Raw genomic sequence first — 25,901 nt, 5'->3', positions numbered from 1 at the left:
TAGCCGTATCTATCGGGGCTTCATCTCCTGGGGGGTTTTGTGGTTGGGATGACCTCTTACAATCCTCGTTGTATGTGCGCTGTCTTTTACATGTTCCTCTGCTGTTTTGTGATTTTCTCCTGTCAGTGACCCTTGATGGATATTGCTCATTGCTCATTATGAGTCTGCTCCTCTCATCCTTTGTCTTGTCCAGTAGAAAAGGGGTTAAAGATCGACTCCCTCCCAGTGTGTGTATTGGGGGAGGCTGCTTTTTGGTCTTTGCCTCTGGTTTACATGATTTCCAGGACAGACACATGAAACTCACAGTGATTATTGTGTGAGATAGTCCCAACTATACAGAACTACTGTACTGGACAGAGGATCAAGACCTGACCCTCAAAGATGGACCTGACCCTGACGGAAGGACCTGATCCTGAGGGAAGAACATGACCCTGAAAGAAGACCCTGACCTGAGAGATGTACCTGACCCTGAGCGAAGGACATGATCCTGAGATAAGGACCTGACCCTGAGACACGGATCCAACCCTGAGGGAAGGACCTGACCCTGAGACAGGAAAACTATAATATAAAGAAACAGGACCTGAACCTAAAGGAAAGAACTATCCTTGAGGAAATACAACAATAATATATAAAAGCAGGACTTCACCCTGGTGGAAGACATCAATATAGGATTAGAACCTGAACTGGTGGAGGACAGTAATGGAATAGAAAAGTGAGAACTTACCCTGGTGAAGGAGCTGACCCTGGTGGAGGACAGTAATGCTATAGATGAGCAGGACCTGAAACTGGTGGAGGACAGCAATGTTATAAATAAGATATGTGTCCAGTCCTGGTTCACCTGTGGCCCAATATCAGTGAACAATATTAAGGACTATGTCAAGATTTGGGAAATAAAAATGTGAACAGGAGGATTCAGGCCAAAGGTTTACATGACCTTAGAATTCAGTGATTATGACGTACCGATCCCTGTCAGCCTCTCCCCAGGTTCTCCACTCAGCAACGACCCAACATGAAGCTCTTGTCCTTGAAAATTTTGGGTTACATGAACAAGCTGTGACCTAATCGTGGGATATTTGCTGGACCCTAAAGGAGAACCGGTTATTGAGATGGAAACGTATTCAGGAGCAGTAGGTTTTATTAAGCTGCACAAACTCTATACAATACCAAGGAATGATTATATTGAAACCCAACCAAGCCAAGTGGTCAACGCTGCGCTTTCTGCTAGGGATTCAGTCATTGTCATGTAGTACAGCTGGTTCCCTGCATTGCTTCATAGTACAACGAAAACCCAAGGATGCTTCAAAAATTCTCCCATGACATCAAGTAGAAGGTTCCTTCTGGACAATTAGGCCACTAAAATAGCCTTGCAAGTTTCAGACCTTCTCTAAAATACACACTATCCTGGAGGAAAGCTGCTCATGGTCGAGAGTAAGGCAGGATTATTGTGGAACCTGGAATAACAACTTATCTCCCCATACGCAAAACCCAAGCTAAATCTGCACTTCATCATTGACCTTCAGAGAGGAGATCCCTGGGCTGCACCCAATAAGATCTTCAGACTACATCATTACCAGTATTAATCCCACCAAAACGATCTTCTCCTTCACCAGAGTGGAGTAACTCCCTGCACCCCTGGACATCGTCATCTGCACTCCCACTATGTCCTGATCCCCCCTCAATGCACAACTAAGCTTTGTCCGCATCCAGTGGGCCCATGGTATAGATGTGGTGCCAGACCCCAGCTCCCCACTATTTCAACCAAACCGTTTAGAGGTGTGCAAAAAATAAGGCCCAAACTTCATGGATCCTCTGGCCATGGCACAAGACCCGACGAGTCATCATGAACCCATCAGTTTTGGGATTGACCAAATCCTAAATAGCCCAGAGCAGGGTGCAGGCTACCAGTATACAAGGACGGAGGAGCAGGAGCCTCATGGAGCTGGAGCCTACTGTGCCATGTTTGGTCCGGCCAGCTCTGCCTACAGCCTCAACATGAGGATGGACGTCAGCATGAATGTTAATGTCCGACCAGCAGGGGTGATAAGAGTGCCAGCTCACAGGCCACTGCCGCAAGTGACCCCTACAAATGGAGTACCAAACCTCCCCACAATGACAGCGATGACAGGATTCTCTGCAATCTCATTCCCATGGATGGAAACCAGCAAAAGACCCCCAAAGGAAAGGATGTCAGGTGAATGGGATACGGGGGAAAGAGGATGCAGGACATGAACATATATACTGCTAATAGATGAGTTTATCGGGGTATTCTCTCCTGGAGTCAGGGGATTATATTCTCTATATATGAATATATTGGGGTGTTCTCTCCTGGAGTCGGGGGATTATATTCTATATATATTAATATATTGGGGCATTATCTCCTGGAGTCATGGGATTATATTCTCTATATATGAATATATCGGGGTGTTATCGCCAAGTGTCGGGGAATTATATTCTCTATATATGAATATATCGGGGTGTTATCTCCTGGAGTCGGGGGATTATATTCTCTATATATGAATATATCAGGGTGCTCTCAACTGGAGTCGGGGGATTATATTCTCTATATATGAATATATCGGGGTGTTATCTCCTGGAGTCGGGGGATTATATTCTGTATATATGAATTTATGGGGGGGTTATCTCCTGGAGTTGGGGGATTATATTCTATATATATTAATATATTGAGGCATTATCTCCTGGAGTCAGGGGATTATATTCTCTATATATGAATATATTGGGGTGTTCTCTCCTGGAGTCGGGGGATTATATTCTATATATATTAATATATTGAGGCATTATCTCCTGGAGTCAGGGGATTATATTCTCTATATATGAATATATTGGGGTGTTCTCTCCTGGAGTCGGGGGATTATATTCTATATATATTAATATATTGAGGCATTATCTCCTGGAGTCAGGGGATTATATTCTCTATATAGGAATATATCGGGGTGTTCTCTCCTGGAGTCGGGGGATTATATTCTATATATATTAATATATTGAGGCATTATCTCCTGGAGTCAGGGGATTATATTCTCTATATAGGAATATATCGGGGTGTTATCTCCTGGAGTCGGGGATTATATTCTCTATATATAAATATATCGGGGTGTTCTCTCCTGGAGTCGGGGATTATATTCTCTAGATATAAATATATCGGGGTGTTCTCTCCTGGAATCGGTGGATTATATCATCAATATATGAATATATCGGGGTGTTATCGCCAAGTGTCGGGGAATTATATTCTCTATATATGAATATATCGGGGTGTTATCTCCTGGAGTCGGGGGATTATATTCTCTATATATGAATATATCAGGGTGTTCTCTCCTGGAGTCGGGGGATTATATTCTGTATATGAATATATCAGAGTATTATCTCCTGGAGTCGGGGGATTATATTCTCTGTACATGAATATATCGGGGTGTTCTCTCCTGGAGTCGGGAGATAATATTCTCTGTATATGAATATATTGGGGTATTATCTCCTGAGGTCGGGGGATTATATTCTGTATATATGAATTTATGGGGGGGTTATCTCCTGGAGTTGGGGGATTATATTCTCTATATGTGAATATATCGGGGTGTTCTCTCCTGGAGTCGGGAGATAATATTCTCTGTATATGAATATATTGGGGTGTTATCTCCTGGAGTCGGGGGGATTATATTCTCTATATATGAATATATCAGGGTGTTATCTCCTGGAGTCGGAGGATTATATTCTCTATATATGAATATATCGGGGTGTTCTCTCCTGGAGTCGGGAGATAATATTCTCTGTATATGAATATATTGGGGTATTATCTCCTGGAGCCGGGGGATTATATTCTGTATATATGAAAATATTGGGGTGTTCTCTCCTGGAGTTGGGGGATAATATTCTCTGTATATGAATATATTCGGTTGTTATCTCCTGGAGTCGGGGGATTATATACTCTATATATGAATTTATCGGGGTGTTATCTCCGGGAGCAATGGGATTATATTCTCTATATATGAATATATTGGGGTGTTATCTCCAGGAGTCGGGGGATTATATTCTCTATATATAAATATATTGGGGTGTTATCTTCTGGAGTCTGAGGATTATATTCTCTATATACAAATATATTGGGGTGTTATCTCCAGGAGTCGAGGGATTATATTCTCTACATATGAATATATCAGAGTATTATCTCCTGGAGTCGGGGGATTATATTCTCTATATATGAATATATTGGGGTGTTCTCTCCTGGAGTCGGGGGATTATATTCTCTAGATATGAATATATTGGGGTGTTCTCTCCAGGAGTCGGGGGATTATATTCTCAATATATGAATATATTGGGGTGTTATCTCCTGGAGTCGGGGGATAATATTCTCTGTATATGAATATATCGGGGTGTTATCTCCTGGAGTCGGGGGATTATATTCTCAATATATGAATATATTGGGGTGTTCTCTCCTGGAGTCGGGGGATTATATTCTGTATATGAATATATCAGAGTATTATCTCCTGGAGTCGGGGGATTATATTCTCAATATTTGAATATATTGGGGTGTTCTCTCCAGGAGTCGGGGGATTATATTCTCAATATATGAATATATTGGGGTGTTCTCTCCTGGAGTTGGGGGATTATATTCTGTATATGAATATATCAGAGTATTATCTCCTGGAGTCGGGGGATTATATTCTCAATATTTGAATATATTGGGGTGTTCTCTCCTGGAGTCGGGGGATTATATTTTCTATATATGAATATATCGGGGTGTTATCTCGTGGAGTCGGGGATTATATTCTGTATATATAAATATATCGCGGTGTTATCTCCTGGAGTCGGGGGATTATATTCTCTATATATGAATATATTGGGGTATTATCTCCTGAAGTCGGGGGATTATATTGTCTGTATATGAATATATTAGGGTGTTATCTCCTGAAGTCGAGGGATTATATTCGGAATATATGAATATATTGGGTTGTTATCTCCTGGAGTCGGGGGATTATATTCTCTATACATGAATATATCGGGGTGTTATCTCCTGGAGTCTGGGATTATATTCTGTATATATGAATATATCGGGGTCTTATCTCCTGGAGTCGGGGGATTATATTCTCTATACATGAATATATTGGGGTGTTATCTCCTGGAGTCGATGGATTATATTCTCTATATATGAATATATTGGGGTGTTCTCTCCAGGAGTCGGGGGATTATATTCTCTATATATAAATATATTGGGGTGTTATCTTCTGGAGTCTGAGGATTATATTCTCTATATACAAATATATTGGGGTGTTATCTCCAGGAGTCGAGGGATTATATTCTCTATATATGAATATATCGGGGTGTTATCTCCTGGAGTCGGGGGATTATATTCTCTATATATGAATATATTGGGTTTTATCTCCTGGAGTCGGGGGATTATATTCTCTAGATAATAATAATAATAATAATAATAGTTTATTTTTATAGCGCCAACATATTCCGCAGCACTTTACAAATTTTAGGGGGGACTTATACAGACAATACAGAATAAGCATATCTCATATCGAACGGAGTGAGGGCCCTGCTCGCGAGCTTACAGTCTATGAGGAAGTGGGGGAGACACAAAAGGTAAAAGTACATATATTGTATAATGCAGCCTTGATATACTGAATAGGATAAATAATAATACATGGACTGGTCGCCAGCCAGTATGTGTGCAGTCCTGACAGAGGCTTTTATGTGCATGGATGGTTTGAACCCGAAGTTGAAGAAGATTTTAATATGGGGGAAAGCTGGGATGGACAGAGTGTGTTTAGGTGATACGCCAGTCTAAAGAAATGTGTTTTTAGGGTTCGCTTGAAACTGTGGGTATTGGGAATTAATCGAACTGTCCTGGGTAGTGCATTCCAGAGAATTGGTGCAGCACGCGAGAAATCTTGGAGACGGGAGTGGGAAGTTCGGATTATGGAGGATTTTAGTTTCAAGTCATTTGCAGAACGGAGGGCACGTGTAGGGTGGTAGACTGAGACAAGGGAGGAGATGTAGGGGGGTACTGAAGCATGGAGCGCTTTGTAGGTAAGCGTGATAAGTTTAAAACGAACTCTATATTGGATGGGTAACCAATGCAATGACTGGCACAGGGAAGAGGCATCTGAGTAGCGGTTGGCGAGGAATATGATCCTGGCTGCTGCATTCAGGACGGATTGGAGAGGGGAGAGTTTAGTAAGAGGGAGACCGATTAGTAGAGCGTTGCAATAGTCAAGACGAGAATGAATAAGAGCGACAGTAAGAGTTTTTGCCGAGTCAAAGGTGAGAAAAGTCCTGATTCTTGAGATGTTTTTGAGGTGTAGATGACATGAACGAGCAAGTGATCTGATGTGAGGAGTGAAAGAAAGATCTGAATCAAAAATGACCCCAAGACAGCGGGCTTGTAGCTGGGGAGTAATGGTTGAGCCACAAACGGAGATGGCAATATCGGGCACAGGTAGATTAATGGAGGAAAGACGAGTAGTTCAGTTTTTGACAGATTCAGTTTTAGGTAGAGGGAGGACATAATGTTAGACACAGCAGAAAGACAATCACTGGTGTTTTGTAGTAATGCAGGGGTGATGTCCGGAGCAGAGGTGTATAATTGTGTGTCATTATCATAGAGATGGTACTGAAAACCGAATCTACTGATTGTTTGTCCAATAGGAGCGGTGTATAAGGAGAAAAGAAGGGGGCCTAGGACTGATCCTTGAGGAACCCCGACAGTAAGAGGAAGTAGGGAGGAGGAGGAGCCGGCAAAAGACACAGAGAAGGAGCGGTCAGAGAGATAAGAGGAGAACCAGGAGAGAACCGTGTCCTTGAGGCCAATAGTGCGGAGCATAGTGAGGAGGAGCTGGTGATCCACAGTGTCGAATGCTGCAGAGAGATCCAGGAGAATCAGCAGGGAGTAGTGACCATTAGATTTAGCTGTTAGTAGATCATTAGAGACTTTAGTGAGGGCAGTTTCAGTAGAATGTAAAGAGCGGAAACCAGATTGTAAAGGGTCAAGAAGAGAGTTGTCTGAGAGATAGCGGATTAGGCGGGAGTGGACCAGGCGTTCCAGGAGTTTAGAGATAAAGGGAAGATTGGAAACAGGTCTGTAGTTGGCCGTGCAGTTCTGGTCGAGGGATGGTTTTTTAAGTAATGGATGTATGCTGGCGTGTTTAAAAGAAGAGGGAAAGATACCAGATGAGAGGGAAAGGTTGAAAATTTTAGTTAGGTGAGAGGTGACAGCTGGAGCAAGGGACTGAAGGAGATGTGAGGGAATAGGGTCGCTGGTGCAGGTGGTAGGGCGAGAAGATGCAAGGAGCCTGATCACTTCATCTTCCGTGACTGGTTCGAAGTCAGAAAATGAGCAAGATACAATGTGGCGGGGGGGAGCATGCATAACATTTGGGGATTGGGAGAAAATTTCCTGTCGGATATGGTCAATTTTTTCTTTGAAATAGTTAGCCAGATCGTCAGCGCTGAGGTCGGTGGTCGGGGCCTGTGCTGTTTGATTGAGGAGAGAATGAAACGTGTCAAAGAGTCGTTTAGGATTATTGGAAAGTGAGATGATGAGGTTGTTAAAGCAGGTTTGTTTGGAGAGGTGAAGGGCAGAGTTATATGTTTTCAGCATAAATTTATAGTGGAGGAAATCTTCGGGCAGATTTGATTTTCTCCACCACCGTTCAGCGCACCTGGAGTACCTCTGGAGAAGACGTGTTTGAGGCGTGTGCCAGGGTTGTCGCCGTCTATGCCGAATTGTTCTTTGTGTAGGAGGTGCGGCTTCATCCAGGGCGCATAGCATTATTTTGTTATAATGCTTCAATGCAGAGTCGGGACATGAGAGGGATGAGATTGGGGCCAATGATGATTGCAACCTTTTTATAAATTTCTGGGTGTTAATGGCGCGTAAATTTCTATAAGTGTGGACGGTGGGAGTGTCTTGAGTAGAGTCACAGTTCTTGACAGAGAATGAAAGAAGATTATGGTCAGAGAGTGGAAGGGGAGAGTTAGTAAAGTCATGTACTGAGCAAAGCCGGGAGAAGATCAGGTCCAATGTGTTCCCGTCCTCATGTGTAGGAGAATTAGCAAGCTGTGAAAGGCCGAAGGAGGAGGTTAATGATAAAAGATGCGTGGCAGATGGGGAAAGAGGATCGCCAATTGGGATGTTAAAGTCTCCCATGATTATCGTGGGGATGTCGCAGGATAGAAAATTTGTAAGCCAGGCAGCAAAGTGATCCAGGAACTGACGGGAGGGACCTGGAGGGCGATAGACAACCGCCACTCGCAGGGAGAAGGGCCGGTAGAGTCTGACTGTGTGGGCCTCAAAGGACGGGAAGATAAGGGAGGGTACAGGGGGGATAACCTGAAAAGTACATTTTGTTGAAAGAAGCAGACCAACACCTCCACCTGATCTGTTGTCAGGTCGCGGGGTATGAGAGAAATGTAGGCCACCATAGGAGAGAGCTGCAGCGGCGGTGGTGTCCGACTGCTGGATCCAGGTTTCAGTGAGAGCCAGAAGGTTGAGGGAATTAGAGAGGAAAAAGTCATGGATGTAAGAGAGTTTATTACAAGCTGAGCGTGCATTCCAAAGGGCACAGTTGAATGAGACAGAAGATATGCAGGGAATATTAATGAGATTAGCAGGGTTTTTGAATGCAACAGGGAAAGAGTTAGTGTTATTATTACTGGAGGGTCCTGGGTTGGGAGAAATATCACCTGCGACTAATAGAAGGAAGATACAGAGAGTGAGCAGATGATTGAGTGATTTGTGAGAGCGTTTCCTGCGTTGTATGGTGGGAATGAATGGATCTGCGTGGTATAACATTGTGAAGAGAGCATGACAACTGTACATAGGAGAAGAGAGGAGTGAGGGATTAATATGGATGAAGTGTGCCGCATTTGTGGGAGAACGGTGAATGTGGATGATTGTAGCAACCAGAAAATAAATGGCACAGATACAAATGGTGAATACTGTTTGCCAAAAAGATGACCTGTAAGCAAGTTTGTTGGTTTGTCTTGCATGTCTTACCTGTCTCCTGCCCTGTCCAACTGCCATTTTCTAACTGCCAGGGCACTTTGCTAAATTATGGCACTTCGATAAAGTATGCATAAATGCTATATGCATAAATGCCCCCGCATAGATGCTGCCCCTTAACTAAGTCTCAATATATAGGGACGTATCTGCTTAGATCTGCACAGATTTAACTCATTAACAATCAATCACTAGCTTAAAAGACAACAGGAGACCATAAAGTGCAGGGAAAAAAAAAAACAAAAACAGACTAGTAAACTCGGCATGGATCATAAACTCTTAAAGTAAGTGTGATGACCTTTAAGTATCATGGAATAAAAAAGCTAGAGGAGTGAAAAAATATATACCAGAAATTGATAGGCTGCAGAGCATTGCATGGAGATATAATGCAGTTTTCAGGACAGATCACACAAGCAGTGAAAAATATATACCAGAAATTGATAGGCTGCAGAGCATTGCATGGAGATATAATGCAGTTTTCAGGACAGATCACACAAGCAGTGAAAAATATATACCTGTAAGAAGAGAAGAAAGATGAATATTAGCAATGCCATTTTCTAACTGCCAGGGCACTTTGCTAAATTATGGCACTTCGATAAAGTATGCATAAATGCTATATGCATAAATGCACCCGCATAAATGCTGCCCCTTAACTAAGTCTCAATATATAGGGACGTATCTGCTTAGATCTGCACAGATTTAACTCATTAACAATCAATCACTAGCTTAAAAGACAACAGGAGACCATAAAGTGCAGGGAAAAAAAAAAAACAAAAACAGACTAGTAAACTCGGCATGGATCATAAACTCTTAAAGTAAGTGTGATGACCTTTAAGTATCATGGAATAAAAAAGCTAGAGGAGTGAAAAAATATATACCAGAAATTGATAGGCTGCAGAGCATTGCATGGAGATATAATGCAGTTTTCAGGACAGATCACACAAGCAGTGAAAAATATATACCTGTAAGAAGAGAAGAAAGATGAATATTAGCAATGCCATTTTCTAACTGCCAGGGCACTTTGCTAAATTATGGCACTTCGATAAAGTATGCATAAATGCTATATGCATAAATTCCCCCGCATAAATGCCTCCCCTTAACTAAGTCTCAATATATAGGGACGTATCTGCTTAGATCTGCACAGATTTAACTCATTAACAATCAATCACTAGCTTAAAAGACAACAGGAGACCATAAAGTGCAGGGAAAAAAAAAAACAAAAACAGACTAGTAAACTCGGCATGGATCATAAACTCTTAAAGTAAGTGTGATGACCTTTAAGTATCATGGAATAAAAAAGCTAGAGGAGTGAAAAAATATATACCAGAAATTGATAGGCTGCAGAGCATTGCATGGAGATATAATGCAGTTTTCAGGACAGATCACACAAGCAGTGAAAAATATATACCTGTAAGAAGAGAAGAAAGATGAATATTAGCAATGCCATTTTCTAACTGCCAGGGCACTTTGCTAAATTATGGCACTTCGATAAAGTATGCATAAATGCTATATGCATAAATGCCCCCGCATAAATGCCTCCCCTTAACTAAGTCTCAATATATAGGGACGTATCTGCTTAGATCTGCACAGATTTAACTCATTAACAATCAATCACTAGCTTAAAAGACAACAGGAGACCATAAAGTGCAGGGAAAAAAAAAAACAAAAACAGACTAGTAAACTCGGCATGGATCATAAACTCTTAAAGTAAGTGTGATGACCTTTAAGTATCATGGAATAAAAAAGCTAGAGGAGTGAAAAAATATATACCAGAAATTGATAGGCTGCAGAGCATTGCATGGAGATATAATGCAGTTTTCAGGACAGATCACACAAGCAGTGAAAAATATATACCTGTAAGAAGAGAAGAAAGATGAATATTAGCAATGCCATTTTCTAACTGCCAGGGCACTTTGCTAAATTATGGCACTTCGATAAAGTATGCATAAATGCTATATGCATAAATGCCCCCGCATAAATGCCTCCCCTTAACTAAGTCTCAATATATAGGGACGTATCTGCTTAGATCTGCACAGATTTAACTCATTAACAATCAATCACTAGCTTAAAAGACAACAGGAGACCATAAAGTGCAGGGGAAAAAAAAAAAAAAAAAAGACTAGTAAACTCGGCATGGATCATAAACTCTTAAAGTAAGTGTGATGACCTTTAAGTATCATGGAATAAAAAAGCTAGAGGAGTGAAAAAATATATCCCAGAAATTGATAGGCTGCAGAGCATTGCATGGAGATATAATGCAGTTTTCAGGACAGATCACACAAGCAGTGAAAAATATATACCTGTAAGAAGAGAAGAAAGATGAATATTAGCAATGCCATTTTCTAACTGCCAGGGCACTTTGCTAAATTATGGCACTTCGATAAAGTATGCATAAATGCTATATGCATAAATGCCCCCGCATAAATGCCTCCCCTTAACTAAGTCTCAATATATAGGGACGTATCTGCTTAGATCTGCACAGATTTAACTCATTAACAATCACTAGCTTAAAAGACAACAGGAGACCATAAAGTGCAGGGAAAAAAAAAAAAAAAAAACAGACTAGTAAACTCGGCATGGATCATAAACTCTTAAAGTAAGTGTGATGACCTTTAAGTATCATGGAATAAAAAAAGCTAGAGGAGTGAAAAATATATACCAGAAATTGATAGGCTGCAGAGCATTGCATGGAGATATAATGCAGTTTTCAGGACAGATCACACAAGCAGTGAAAAATATATACCAGAAATTGATAGGCTGCAGAGCATTGCATGGAGATATAATGCAGTTTTCAGGACAGATCACACAAGCAGTGAAAAATATATACCAGAAATTGATAGGCTGCAGAGCATTGCATGGAGATATAATGCAGTTTTCAGGACAGATCACACAAGCAGTGAAAAATATATACCTGTAAGAAGAGAAGAAAGATGAATATTAGCAATGCCATTTTCTAACTGCCAGGGCACTTTGCTAAATTATGGCACTTCGATAAAGTATGCATAAATGCTATATGCATAAATGCCCCCGCATAAATGCTGCCCCTTAACTAAGTCTCAATATATAGGGACGTATCTGCTTAGATCTGCACAGATTTAACTCATTAACAATCAATCACTAGCTTAAAAGACAACAGGAGACCATAAAGTGCAGGGGAAAAAAAAAAAAAAAAAACAGACTAGTAAACTCGGCATGGATCATAAACTCTTAAAGTAAGTGTGATGACCTTTAAGTATCATGGAATAAAAAAGCTAGAGGAGTGAAAAATATATACCAGAAATTGATAGGCTGCAGAGCATTGCATGGAGATATAATGCAGTTTTCAGGACAGATCACACAAGCAGTGAAAAATATATACCAGAAATTGATAGGCTGCAGAGCATTGCATGGAGATATAATGCAGTTTTCAGGACAGATCACACAAGCAGTGAAAAATATATACCAGAAATTGATAGGCTGCAGAGCATTGCATGGAGATATAATGCAGTTTTCAGGACAGATCACACAAGCAGTGAAAAATATATACCTGTAAGAAGAGAAGAAAGATGAATATTAGCAATGCCATTTTCTAACTGCCAGGGCACTTTGCTAAATTATGGCACTTCGATAAAGTATGCATAAATGCTATATGCATAAATGCCCCCGCATAAATGCTGCCCCTTAACTAAGTCTCAATATATAGGGACGTATCTGCTTAGATCTGCACAGATTTAACTCATTAACAATCAATCACTAGCTTAAAAGACAACAGGAGACCATAAAGTGCAGGGAAAAAAAAAAACAAAAACAGACTAGTAAACTCGGCATGGATCATAAACTCTTAAAGTAAGTGTGATGACCTTTAAGTATCATGGAATAAAAAAGCTAGAGGAGTGAAAAAATATATACCAGAAATTGATAGGCTGCAGAGCATTGCATGGAGATATAATGCAGTTTTCAGGACAGATCACACAAGCAGTGAAAAATATATACCTGTAAGAAGAGAAGAAAGATGAATATTAGCAATGCCATTTTCTAACTGCCAGGGCACTTTGCTAAATTATGGCACTTCGATAAAGTATGCATAAATGCTATATGCATAAATGCCCCCGCATAAATGCCTCCCCTTAACTAAGTCTCAATATATAGGGACGTATCTGCTTAGATCTGCACAGATTTAACTCATTAACAATCAATCACTAGCTTAAAAGACAACAGGAGACCATAAAGTGCAGGGAAAAAAAAAAACAAAAACAGACTAGTAAACTCGGCATGGATCATAAACTCTTAAAGTAAGTGTGATGACCTTTAAGTATCATGGAATAAAAAAGCTAGAGGAGTGAAAAAATATATACCAGAAATTGATAGGCTGCAGAGCATTGCATGGAGATATAATGCAGTTTTCAGGACAGATCACACAAGCAGTGAAAAATATATACCTGTAAGAAGAGAAGAAAGATGAATATTAGCAATGCCATTTTCTAACTGCCAGGGCACTTTGCTAAATTATGGCACTTCGATAAAGTATGCATAAATGCTATATGCATAAATGCCCCCGCATAAATGCCTCCCCTTAACTAAGTCTCAATATATATGGACGTATCTGCTTAGATCTGCACAGATTTAACTCATTAACAATCACTAGCTTAAAAGACAACAGGAGACCATAAAGTGCAGGGAAAAAAAAAAAAAAAAAAAAACAGACTAGTAAACTCGGCATGGATCATAAACTCTTAAAGTAAGTGTGATGACCTTTAAGTATCATGGAATAAAAAAGCTAGAGGAGTGAAAAATATATACCAGAAATTGATAGGCTGCAGAGCATTGCATGGAGATATAATGCAGTTTTCAGGACAGATCACACAAGCAGTGAAAAATATATACCAGAAATTGATAGGCTGCAGAGCATTGCATGGAGATATAATGCAGTTTTCAGGACAGATCACACAAGCAGTGAAAAATATATACCAGAAATTGATAGGCTGCAGAGCATTGCATGGAGATATAATGCAGTTTTCAGGACAGATCACACAAGCAGTGAAAAATATATACCAGAAATTGATAGGCTGCAGAGCATTGCATGGAGATATAATGCAGTTTTCAGGACAGATCACACAAGCAGTGAAAAATATATACCTGTAAGAAGAGAAGAAAGATGAATATTAGCAATGCCATTTTCTAACTGCCAGGGCACTTTGCTAAATTATGGCACTTCGATAAAGTATGCATAAATGCCCCCGCATAAATGCCTCCCCTTAACTAAGTCTCAATATATAGGGACGTATCTGCTTAGATCTGCACAGATTTAACTCATTAACAATCAATCACTAGCTTAAAAGACAACAGGAGACCATAAAGTGCAGGGAAAAAAAAAAAAAAAAAAAACAGACTAGTAAACTCGGCATGGATCATAAACTCTTAAAGTAAGTGTGATGACCTTTAAGTATCATGGAATAAAAAAGCTAGAGGAGTGAAAAATATATACCAGAAATTGATAGGCTGCAGAGCATTGCATGGAGATATAATGCAGTTTTCAGGACAGATCACACAAGCAGTGAAAAATATATACCAGAAATTGATAGGCTGCAGAGCATTGCATGGAGATATAATGCAGTTTTCAGGACAGATCACACAAGCAGTGAAAAATATATACCAGAAATTGATAGGCTGCAGAGCATTGCATGGAGATATAATGCAGTTTTCAGGACAGATCATACAAGCAGTGAAAAATATATACCTGTAAGAAGAGAAGAAAGATGAATATTAGCAATGCCATTTTCTAACTGCCAGGGCACTTTGCTAAATTATGGCACTTCGATAAAGTATGCATAAATGCTATATGCATAAATGCCCCCGCATAAATGCCTCCCCTTAACTAAGTCTCAATATATAGGGACGTATCTGCTTAGATCTGCACAGATTTAACTCATTAACAATCAATCACTAGCTTAAAAGACAACAGGAGACCATAAAGTGCAGGGAAAAAAAAAAAAAAAAAACAGACTAGTAAACTCGGCATGGATCATAAACTCTTAAAGTAAGTGTGATGACCTTTAAGTATCATGGAATAAAAAAGCTAGAGGAGTGAAAAATATATACCAGAAATTGATAGGCTGCAGAGCATTGCATGGAGATATAATGCAGTTTTCAGGACAGATCACACAAGCAGTGAAAAATATATACTAGATATGAATATATTGGGGTGTTCTCTCCAGGAGTCGGGGGATTATATTCTCAATATATGAATATATTGGGGTGTTATCTCCTGGAGTCGGGGGATTATATTCTCAATATATGAATATATCGGGGTGTTATCTCCTGGAGTCGGGGGATTATATTCTCTATATATGAATATATCTGGGTGTTATCTCTTGGAGTTGGGGGATTATATTCTCTATATATGAATATATCGGGGTGTTATCTCCTGGAGTCGGGGGATTATATTCTCTATATATGAATATATCTGGGTGTTATCTCCTGGAGTCGGAGGTTTATATTCTCTATATATGAATATATCGGGGTGTTATCTCTTGGAGTTGGGGGATTATATTCTCTATATATGAATATATCGGGGTCTTATCTCCTGGAGTCGGGGGATTATATTCTCTATATATTAATATATCGGGGTGTTTTCTCCTGGAGTCGGGGGATTATATTCTCTATATATGAATATATCGGGGTGTTTTCTCCTGGAGTCGGGGGATTATATTCTCTATATATGAATATATCGGGGTGTTATCTCCTGGAGTCGGAGGTTTATATTCTCTATATATGAATATATCGGGGTGTTCTCTCCTGGAGTTGGGGGATTATATTCTGTATAAATTAATATATCAGGGTGTTATCTTCTGGAGCTGGGGGATTATATTCTGTATATATGAAAATATCGGGGTGTTCTCTCCTGGAGTTGGGGGATTATATTCTCTATATATGAATATATTGGGGTGTTCTCTCCTGGAGTTGGGGGATTATATTCTCTATATATGAATATATCGGGGTCTTATCTCCTGGAGTCGGGGGATTATATTCTCTAAACATGAATATATCTGGGTTTTATCTCTTGGAGTTGGGGGATTATATTCTCTATATATGAATATATCGGGGTGTTCTCTCCTGGAGTCAGGGTATTATATTCTCTATATATGAATATATCGGGGTGTTCTCTCCTGGAGTTGGGGGATTATATTCTGTATAAATTAATATATCAGGGTGTTATCTTCTGGAGCCGGGGGATTATATTCTGTATATATGAAAATATCGGGGTGTTATCTCCTGGAGTCGGGGGATCATATTCTCTATATATGAATATATCGGGGTGTTATCTCCTGGAGTTGAGGGATTATATTCTCTATATATTAATATATTGGAGTGTTATCTCCTGGAGTCGGGGATTATATTCTGTATATATGAATATATCGGGATGTTATCTCCTGGAGTCTGGGGATTATATTCTCTATATATGAATATATTGGGGTGTTATCTCCTGGAGTTGGGGGATAATATTCTCTGTATATGAATATATTGGGTTGTTATCTCCTGGAGTCGGGGGATTATATTATATATATATTAATAAATCGGGGTGTTATCTCCTGGAGTCGGGGGATTATATTCTGTATATATGAATATATTGGCGTGTTATCTCCTGGAGTAATGGGATTATATTCTCTATATATAAATATATTGGGGTGTTATCTCCTGGGTTCGAGGGATTATATTCTCTATATATGAATTTATCGTGGTGTTATCTCCTGGAGTAATGGGATTATATTCCCTATATATGAATATATCGGGGTGTTCTCTCCTGGAGTCTGGGGATTATATTCTCTATATATAAATATATTGGGGTGTTATCTCCTGGAGTCGGGGGATTATATTCTCTATATATGAATATATCAGAGTATTATCTCCTGGACTCGGGGGATTATATTCTCTATATATAAATATATCGGGGTGTTCTCTCCTGGAGTCAGGGGATTATATTGTGTATATATGATTATATCGGGGTGTTCCCTCCTGGAGTCGGGGGATTATATTCTGTATATATGAATATATCGGGGTGTTCTCCCCTGGAGTTAGGGGATTATATTCTCTATATATGAATATATTGGGTTGTTATCTCCTGGAGTCGGGGGATTATATTCTCTATACATGAATATATCGGGGTGTTATCTCCTGGAGTCTGGGATTATAGTTTGTATATATAAATATATCGGGGTGCTATCTCGTGGAGTCGGGGGGATTATATTCTCTATATATGATTATATCGGGGTGTTATCTCTTGGAGTCGGGGGATTATATTCTCTATATATGAATATATCGGGGTGTTATCTCCTGGAGTTGGGGGATTATATTCTTTATAAATTAATATATCAGGGTGTTATATTCTGGAGCCGGGGGATTATATTCTGTATATATGAAAATATTGGGGTGTTATCTCCTGGAGTTGGGGGATTATATTCTCTATATATTAATATATCGGGGTGTTATCTCCTGGAGTCGGGGATTGTATTCTGCATATATGAATATATTGGGGTGTTATCTCCTGGAGTCGGGGGATTATATTCTCTATATATTAATATATTGGTGTGTTATCTCCTGGAGTTGGGGGATTATATTCTGTATATATGAATACATTGGGGTGTTATCTCCTGGAGTCGGAGGATTATATTCTCTATATATGAATATATTGGGGTGTTATCTCCTGGAGTTGGGGGATAATATTCTCTGTATATAAATATATTGGGTTGTTATCTCCTGGAGTAATGGGATTATATTCCCTATATATGAATATATCGGGGTGTTCTCTCCTGGAGTCTGGGGATTATATTCTCTATATATAAATATATTGGGGTGTTATCTCCTGGACTCGGGGGATTATATTCTCTATATATAAATATATCGGGGTGTTATCTCCTGGAGTCGGGGGATTATATTCTCTATACATGAATATATCGGGGTGTTATCTCCTGGAGTCTGGGATTATAGTCTGTATATATAAATATATCGGGGTGTTATCTCTTGGAGTAGGGGGATTATATTCTCTATATATGATTATATCGGGGTGTTATCTCTTGGAGTAGGGGGATTATATTCTGTATATATGAATATATCGGGGTCTTATCTCCTGGAGTCGGGGGATTATATTCTCTATACATGAATTTATCGGGGTGTTATCGCCAAGAGTCGGGGGATTATATTCTCTATATATGAATATATTGGGTTGTTATCTCCTGGAGTCGATGGATTATATTCTCTATATATGAATATATCGGGGTCTTATCTCCTGGAGTCGGGGGATTATATTCTCTATATATGAATATATCAGAGTGTTATCTCCTGGAGTCGGAGGATTATATTCTCTATATATGAATATATTGGGGTGTTCTCTCCTGGAGTTGGGGGATTATATTCTGTATAAATGAATATATCAGGGTGTTATCTCCTGCAGTCGGGGGATCATATTCTCTATATTTGAATATATTGGGGTGTTCTCTCCTGGAGTTGGGGGATTATATTCTGTATAAATGAATATATCGGGGTGTTATCTCCTGGAGTTGGGGGATTATATTTTCTATATATGAATATATTGGGGTGTTATCTCCTGGAGTCGGGGGATTATATTCTCTATAGATGAATATATCGGTGTGTTCTCTCCGGGAGTCGGGGGATGATATTCTCTATATATGAATATATCGGGGTGTTATCTCCTGGAGTCGGTGGATTATATTCTGTATATATGAATTTATGGGGGGTTATCTCCTGGAGTTGGGGGATTATATTCTTTATAAATGAATATATCAGGGTGTTATCTCCTGGAGTCGGAGGATTATATTGTCTATATATGAATATATCGGGGTGTTGTGTCCTGGAGTCAGGGGATTATATTCTCTATATATGAATATATCGGGGTGTTATCTCCTGGAGCCGGGGGATTATATTCTCTATATATTAATATATTGGTGTGTTATCTCCTGGAGTTGGGGGATTATATTCTGTATATATGAATACATTGGGGTGTTATCTCCTGGAGTCGGAGGATTATATTCTCTATATATGAATATATTGGGGTGTTATCTCCTGGAGTTGGGGGATAATATTCTCTGTATATAAATATATTGGGTTGTTATCTCCTGGAGTAATGGGATTATATTCCCTATATATGAATATATCGGGGTGTTCTCTCCTGGAGTCTGGGGATTATATTCTCTATATATAAATATATTGGGGTGTTATCTCCTGGAGTCGGGGGATTATATTCTCTATATATGAATATATCAGAGTATTATCTCCTGGACTCGGGGGATTATATTCTCTATATATAAATATATCGGGGTGTTATCTCCTGGAGTCGGGGGATTATATTCTCTATACATGAATATATCGGGGTGTTATCTCTTGGAGTAGGGGGATTATATTCTCTATATATGAATATATTGGAGTGTTATCTCCTGGAGTCTGGGATTATAGTCTGTATATATAAATATATCGGGGTGTTATCTTTTGGAGTAGGGGGATTATATTCTCTATATATGATTATATCGGGGTGTTATCTCTTGGAGTAGGGGGATTATATTCTGTATATATGAATATATCGGGGTCTTATCTCCTGGAGTCGGGGGATTATATTCTCTATACATGAATATATCGGGGTGTTATCGCCAAGAGTCGGGGGATTATATTCTCTATATATGAATATATTGGGTTGTTATCTCCTGGAGTCGATGGATTATATTCTGTATATATGAATATATCGGGGTCTTATCTCCTGGAGTCGGGGGATTATATTCTCTATATATGAATATATCAGAGTGTTATCTCCTGGAGTCGGAGGATTATATTCTCTATATATGAATATATTGGGGTGTTCTCTCCTGGAGTTGGGGGATTATATTCTGTATAAATGAATATATCAGGGTGTTATCTCCTGCAGTCGGGGGATCATATTCTCTATATTTGAATATATTGGGGTGTTCTCTCCTGGAGTTGGGGGATTATATTCTGTATAAATGAATATATCGGGGTGTTATCTCCTGGAGTTGGGGGATTATATTTTCTATATATGAATATATTGGGGTGTTATCTCCTGGAGTCGGGGGATTATATTCTCTATAGATGAATATATCGGTGTGTTCTCTCCGGGAGTCGGGGGATGATATTCTGTATATATGAATTTATGGGGGGTTATCTCCTGGAGTTGGGGGATTATATTCTTTATAAATGAATATATCAGGGTGTTATCTCCTGGAGTCGGAGGATTATATTGTCTATATATGAATATATCGGGGTGTTATCTCCTGGAGCCGGGGGATTATATTCTCTGTATATGAATATATTCGGTTGTTATCTCCTGGAGTCGGGGGATTATATACTCTATATATGAATTTATCAGGGTGTTATCTCCGGGAGTAATGGGATTATATTCTCTATATATGAATATATCGGGGTGTTCTCTCCTGGAGTCGGGGGATTATATTCTCAATATATGAATATATCGGGGTGTTCTCTCCAGGAGTCGGGGGATTATATTCTCTATATATAAATATATTGGGGTGTTATCTTCTGGAGTCTGAGGATTATATTCTCTATATACAAATATATTGGCGTGTTATCTCCAGGAGTCGGGGGATTATATTCTCTACATATGAATATATCAGAGTATTATCTCCTGGAGTCGGGGGATTATATTCTGTAGATATGAATATATTGGGGTGTTCTCTCCTGGAGTCGGGGGATTATATTCTCTAGATATGAATATATTGGGGTGTTCTCTCCAGGAGTCGGGGGATTATATTCTCTGTATATGAATATATCGGGGTGTTCTCTCCTGGAGTCGGGGGATAATATTCTCTGTATATGAATATATTGGGGTATTATCTCCTGAAGTTGGGGGATTATATTGTCTTTATATGAATATATCGTGGTGTTCTCTCCTGGAGTCGGGGATTATATTCTGTATATATAAATATATCGGGGTCTTATCTCCTAGAGTCGGGGGATTATATTCTCTAAACATGAATATATATGGGTGTTATCTCTTGGAGTCGGGGGATTATATTCTCTATATATGAATATATCGGGATGTTCTCTCTGGGAGTCAGGGGATTATATTCTCTATATATGAATATATCGGGGTGTTCTCTCCTGGAGTCTGGGGATTATATTGTCTATATATGAATATATTGGGGTGTTCTCTCCTGGAGTCAGGGTATTATATTCTCTATATATGAATATATCGGGGTGTTCTCTCCTGGAGTTGGGGAATTATATTCTGTATAAATTAATATATCAGGGTGTTATCTTCTGGAGCCGGGGGATTATATTCTCGATATATGAATTTATCGTGGTGTTATCTCCTGGAGTCGAGGGATTATATTCTCTATATATGAATATATTGGGGTGTTATCTCCTGGAGTAATGGGATTATATTCTCTATATATAAATATATCGGGGTGTTATCTCCTGGAGTCGGGGGATTATATTCTCTATATATGAATTTATCGTGGTGTTATCTCCTGGAGTAATGGGATTATATTCCCTATATATGAATATATCGGGGTGTTCTCTCCTGGAGTCTGGGGATTATATTCTCTATATATAAATATATTGGGGTGTTATCTCCTGGAGTCGGGGGATTATATTCTCTATATATGAATATATCAGAGTATTATCTCCTGGACTCGGGGGATTATATTCTCTATATATAAATATATCGGGGTATTATCTCCTGGAGTCGGGGGATTATATTCTCTATACATGAATATATCGGGGTGTTATCTCCTGGAGTCTGGGATTATAGTCTGTATATATAAATATATCGGGGTGTTATCTCGTGGAGTCGGGGGGATTATATTCTGTATATATGATTATATCGGGGTGTTATCTCTTGGAGTAGGGGGATTATATTCTGTATATATGAATATATCGGGGTGTTATCTCCTGGAGTTGGGGGATTATATTCTTTATAAATTAATATATCAGGGTGTTATATTCTGGAGCCGGGGTATTATATTCTGTATATATGAAAATATTGGGGTGTTATCTCCTGGAGTTGGGGGATTATATTCTCTATATATTAATATATCGGGGTGTTATCTCCTGGAGTCGGGGATTGTATTCTGCATATATGAATATATTGGGGTGTTATCTCCTGGAGTCGGGGGATTATATTATCTATATATTAATAAATCGGGGTGTTATCTCCTGGAGTCGGGGGATTATATTCTCTATATATTAATATATTTGAGTGTTATCTCCTGGAGTTGGGGGATTATATTCTCTATATATTAATATATTTGAGTGTTATCTCCTGGAGTTGGGGGATTATATTCTGTATATATGAATATATTGGGGTGTTATCTCCTGGAGTCGGGGGATTATATTCTCTATATATTAATATATTGGTGTGTTATCTCCTGGAGTCGGAGGATTATATTCTCTATATATGAATATATCGGGGTGTTCTCTCCTGGAGTTGGGGGATTATATTCTCTATATATGAATATATTGGGGTGTTATCTCCTGGAGTCGGGGGATTATATTCTCTATGTATGAATTTATCGTGGTGTTATCTCCTGGAGTCGGGGGATTATATTCCCTATATATGAATATATCGGGGTGTTCTCTCCTGAAGTCTGGGGATTATATTCTCTATATATAAATATATTGGGGTGTTATCTCCTGGAGTCGGGGGATTATATTCTCTATATATGAATATATCAGAGTATTATCTCCTGGACTCGGGGGATTATATTCTCTATATATAAATATATCGGGGTGTTATCTCCTGGAGTCGGGGGATTATATTCTCTATACATGAATATATCGGGGTGTTATCTCCTGGAGTCTGGGATTATAGTCTTTATATATAAATATATTGGGGTGTTATCTCGTGGAGTCGGAGGATTATATTCTCTATATATGAATATATTGGGGTGTTCTCTCCTGGAGTTGGGGGATTATATTCTGTATAAATGAATATATCAGGGTGTTATCTCCTGGAGTCGGGGGATTATATTCTCTATATATGAATATATCAGAGTGTTATCTCCTGGAGTCGGAGGATTATATTCTCTATATATGAATATATTGGGGTGTTCTCTCCTGGAGTTGGGGGATTATATTCTCTATATATGAATATATTGGGGTGTTATCTCCTGGAGTCGGGGGATTATATTCTCTATAGATGAATACATCAGGGTGTTCTCTCCGGGAGTCGGGAGATGATATTCTTTATATATGAATATATCGGGGTATTATCTCCTGGAGTCGGTGGATTATATTCTTTATAAATGAATATATCAGGGTGTTATCTCCTGGAGTCGGAGGATTATATTGTCTATATATGAATATATCGGGGTGTTATCTCCTGGAGCCGGGGGATTATATTCTCTGTATATGAATATATTCGGTTGTTATCTCCTGGAGTCGTGGGATTATATACTCTATATATGAATTTATCGGGGTGTTATCTCCGGGAGTCGGGGGATTATATTCTCTATAGATGAATATATCGGGGTGTTATCTCCTGGAGTCGGTGGATTATATTCTGTATATATTAATTTATGGGGGGGTTATGTCCTGGAGTTGGGGGATTATATTCTTTATAAATGAATATATCAGGGTGTTATCTCCTGGAGTCGGAGGATTATATTGTCTATATATGAATATATCGGGGTGTTATCTCCTGGAGCCGGGGGATTATATTCTCTGTATATGAATATATTCGGTTGTTATCTCCTGGAGTCGGGGGATTATATACTCTATATATGAATTTATCGGGGTGTTATCTCCGGGAGTAATGGGATTATATTCTCTATATATGAATATATCGGGGTGTTCTCTCCAGGAGTCGGGGGATTATATCCTCTATATATAAATATATTGGGGTGTTATCTTCTGCAGTCTGAGGATTATATTCTCTATATACAAATATATTGGCGTGTTATCTCCAGGAGTCGGGGGATTATATTCTCTACATATGAATATATCAGAGTATTATCTCCTGGAGTCGGGGGATTATATTCTCAATATATGAATATATTGGGGTGTTCTCTCCAGGAGTCGGGGGATTATATTCTGTGTATATGAATATATCGGGGTGTTATCTCCTGGAGTCGGGGGATTATATTCTCAATATATGAATATATTGGGGTGTTCTCTCCAGGAGTCGGGGGATTATATTCTCTGTATATGAATATATCGGGGTGTTCTCTCCTGGTGTCGGGGGATTATATTCTCAATATATGAATATATTGGGGTGTTCTCTCCAGGAGTCGGGGGATTATATTCTCTGTATATGAATATATCGGGGTGTTCTCTCCTGGAGTCGGGGGATAATATTCTCTGTATATGAATATATTGGGGTATTATCTCCTGAAGTCGGGGGATTATATTGTCTGTATATGAATATATTGGGGTGTTATCTCCTGTAGTCGAGGGATTATATTCGGAATATATGAATATATTGGGGTGTTTTCTCCTGGAGTCGGGGGATTATATTTTCTATATATGAATATATCGGGGTGTTCTCTCCTGGAGTCGGGGATTATATTCTGTATATATAAATATATCGGGGTGTTATCTCCTGGAGTCAGGGGATTATATTCTCTATATATGAATATATCGGGATGTTCTCTCGTGGAGTCGGGGGATTATATTCTGTATATATGAATATATCGGGGTCTTATCTCCTGGAGTCGGGGGATTATATTCTCTAAACATGAATATATCTGGGTGTTATCTCTTGGAGTCGGGGGATTATATTCTCTATATATGAATATATTGGGGTGATCTCTCCTGGAGTTGGGGGATTATATTCTCTATATATGAATATATTGGGGTGTTCTCTCCTGGAGTCGGGGGATTATATTCTCTATATATGAATATATTGGGGTGTTCTCTCCTGGAGTCGGGGGATTATATTCTCTATATATGATTATATCGGGGTGTTATCTCTTGGAGTAGGGGGATTATATTCTGTATATATGAATATATCGGGGTCTTATCTCCTGGAGTCGGGGGATTATATTCTCTATACATGAATATATCGGGGTGTTATCGCCAAGAGTCGGCTGATTATATTCTCTATATATGAATATCTTGGGGTGTTATCTCCTGGAGTCGATGGATTATATTCTGTATAAATGAATATATCGGGGTGTTATCTCCTGGTGTCAGGGGATTATATTCTCTATATATGGATATATCGGGGTGTTCTCTCCTGGAGTCGGGGGATTATATTCTGTATATATGATTATATCGGGGTGTTATCTCCTGGTGTCAGGGGATTATATTCTCTATATATGGATATATCGGGGTGTTCTCTCCTGGAGTCGGGGGATTATATTCTGTATTTATGACAATATTGCTGTGTTATCTCCTGGAGTTGGGGGATTATATTCTGTATAAATTAATATATCAGGGTGTTATCTTCTGGAGCCGGGGGATTATATTCTGTATATATGAAAATATTGGAGTGTTGTCTCCTGGAGTTGGGGGATTATATTCTCTATATATGAATATATCAGGTTGTTCTCTCCTGGAGTCGGGGATTATATTCTGTATATATGAATATATCGGGGTGTTATCTCCTGGAGTCGCGGAATTATATTCTCTATATATGAATATATCCGGGTGTTATCTCCTGGAGTAATGGGATTATATTATCTATATATAAATATATCGGGGTGTTATCTCCTGGAGTAATGGGATTATATTCTGCATATATGAATATATCGGGGTGTTATCTCCTGGAGTGGGAGGATTATATTTCCTATATATGAATATATTGGGGTGTTATCTCCTGGAGTCGGGGATTATATTCTGTATATATGAATATATCGGGGTGTTATCTCCTGGAGTAATGGGATTATATTCTCTATATATGAATATATCGCGGTGTTATCTCCTG

General features: G+C 39.0%; 1 protein-coding gene across 1 annotated transcript in view; it reads left to right on the top strand.

Moving 5' to 3' along the window:
* The first annotated feature begins 213 nt into the window (after nt 1–213).
* TLX2 (T cell leukemia homeobox 2) overlaps nt 214–25,901 on the top strand; it is a 149,070-nt gene continuing 123,382 nt past the window's right edge. Inside the window, exon 1 of the mRNA XM_073657885.1 lies at nt 214–2,191. Within this exon, the coding sequence (XP_073513986.1) occupies nt 1,801–2,191 (391 nt within the window). The 5' untranslated portion in view covers nt 214–1,800. The remainder of the gene's footprint in view (nt 2,192–25,901) is intronic.

Source organism: Phyllobates terribilis, unplaced genomic scaffold, assembly GCF_046119375.1.
Source record: "Phyllobates terribilis strain yellow unplaced genomic scaffold, ASM4611937v1 Scaffold_1__5_contigs__length_1240528914, whole genome shotgun sequence".
Taxonomy (NCBI): Eukaryota; Metazoa; Chordata; class Amphibia; order Anura; family Dendrobatidae; genus Phyllobates; species Phyllobates terribilis.
Note: the sequence above shows the minus strand (reverse complement) of the source record. Positions and strands in the feature narration are given on the sequence as shown.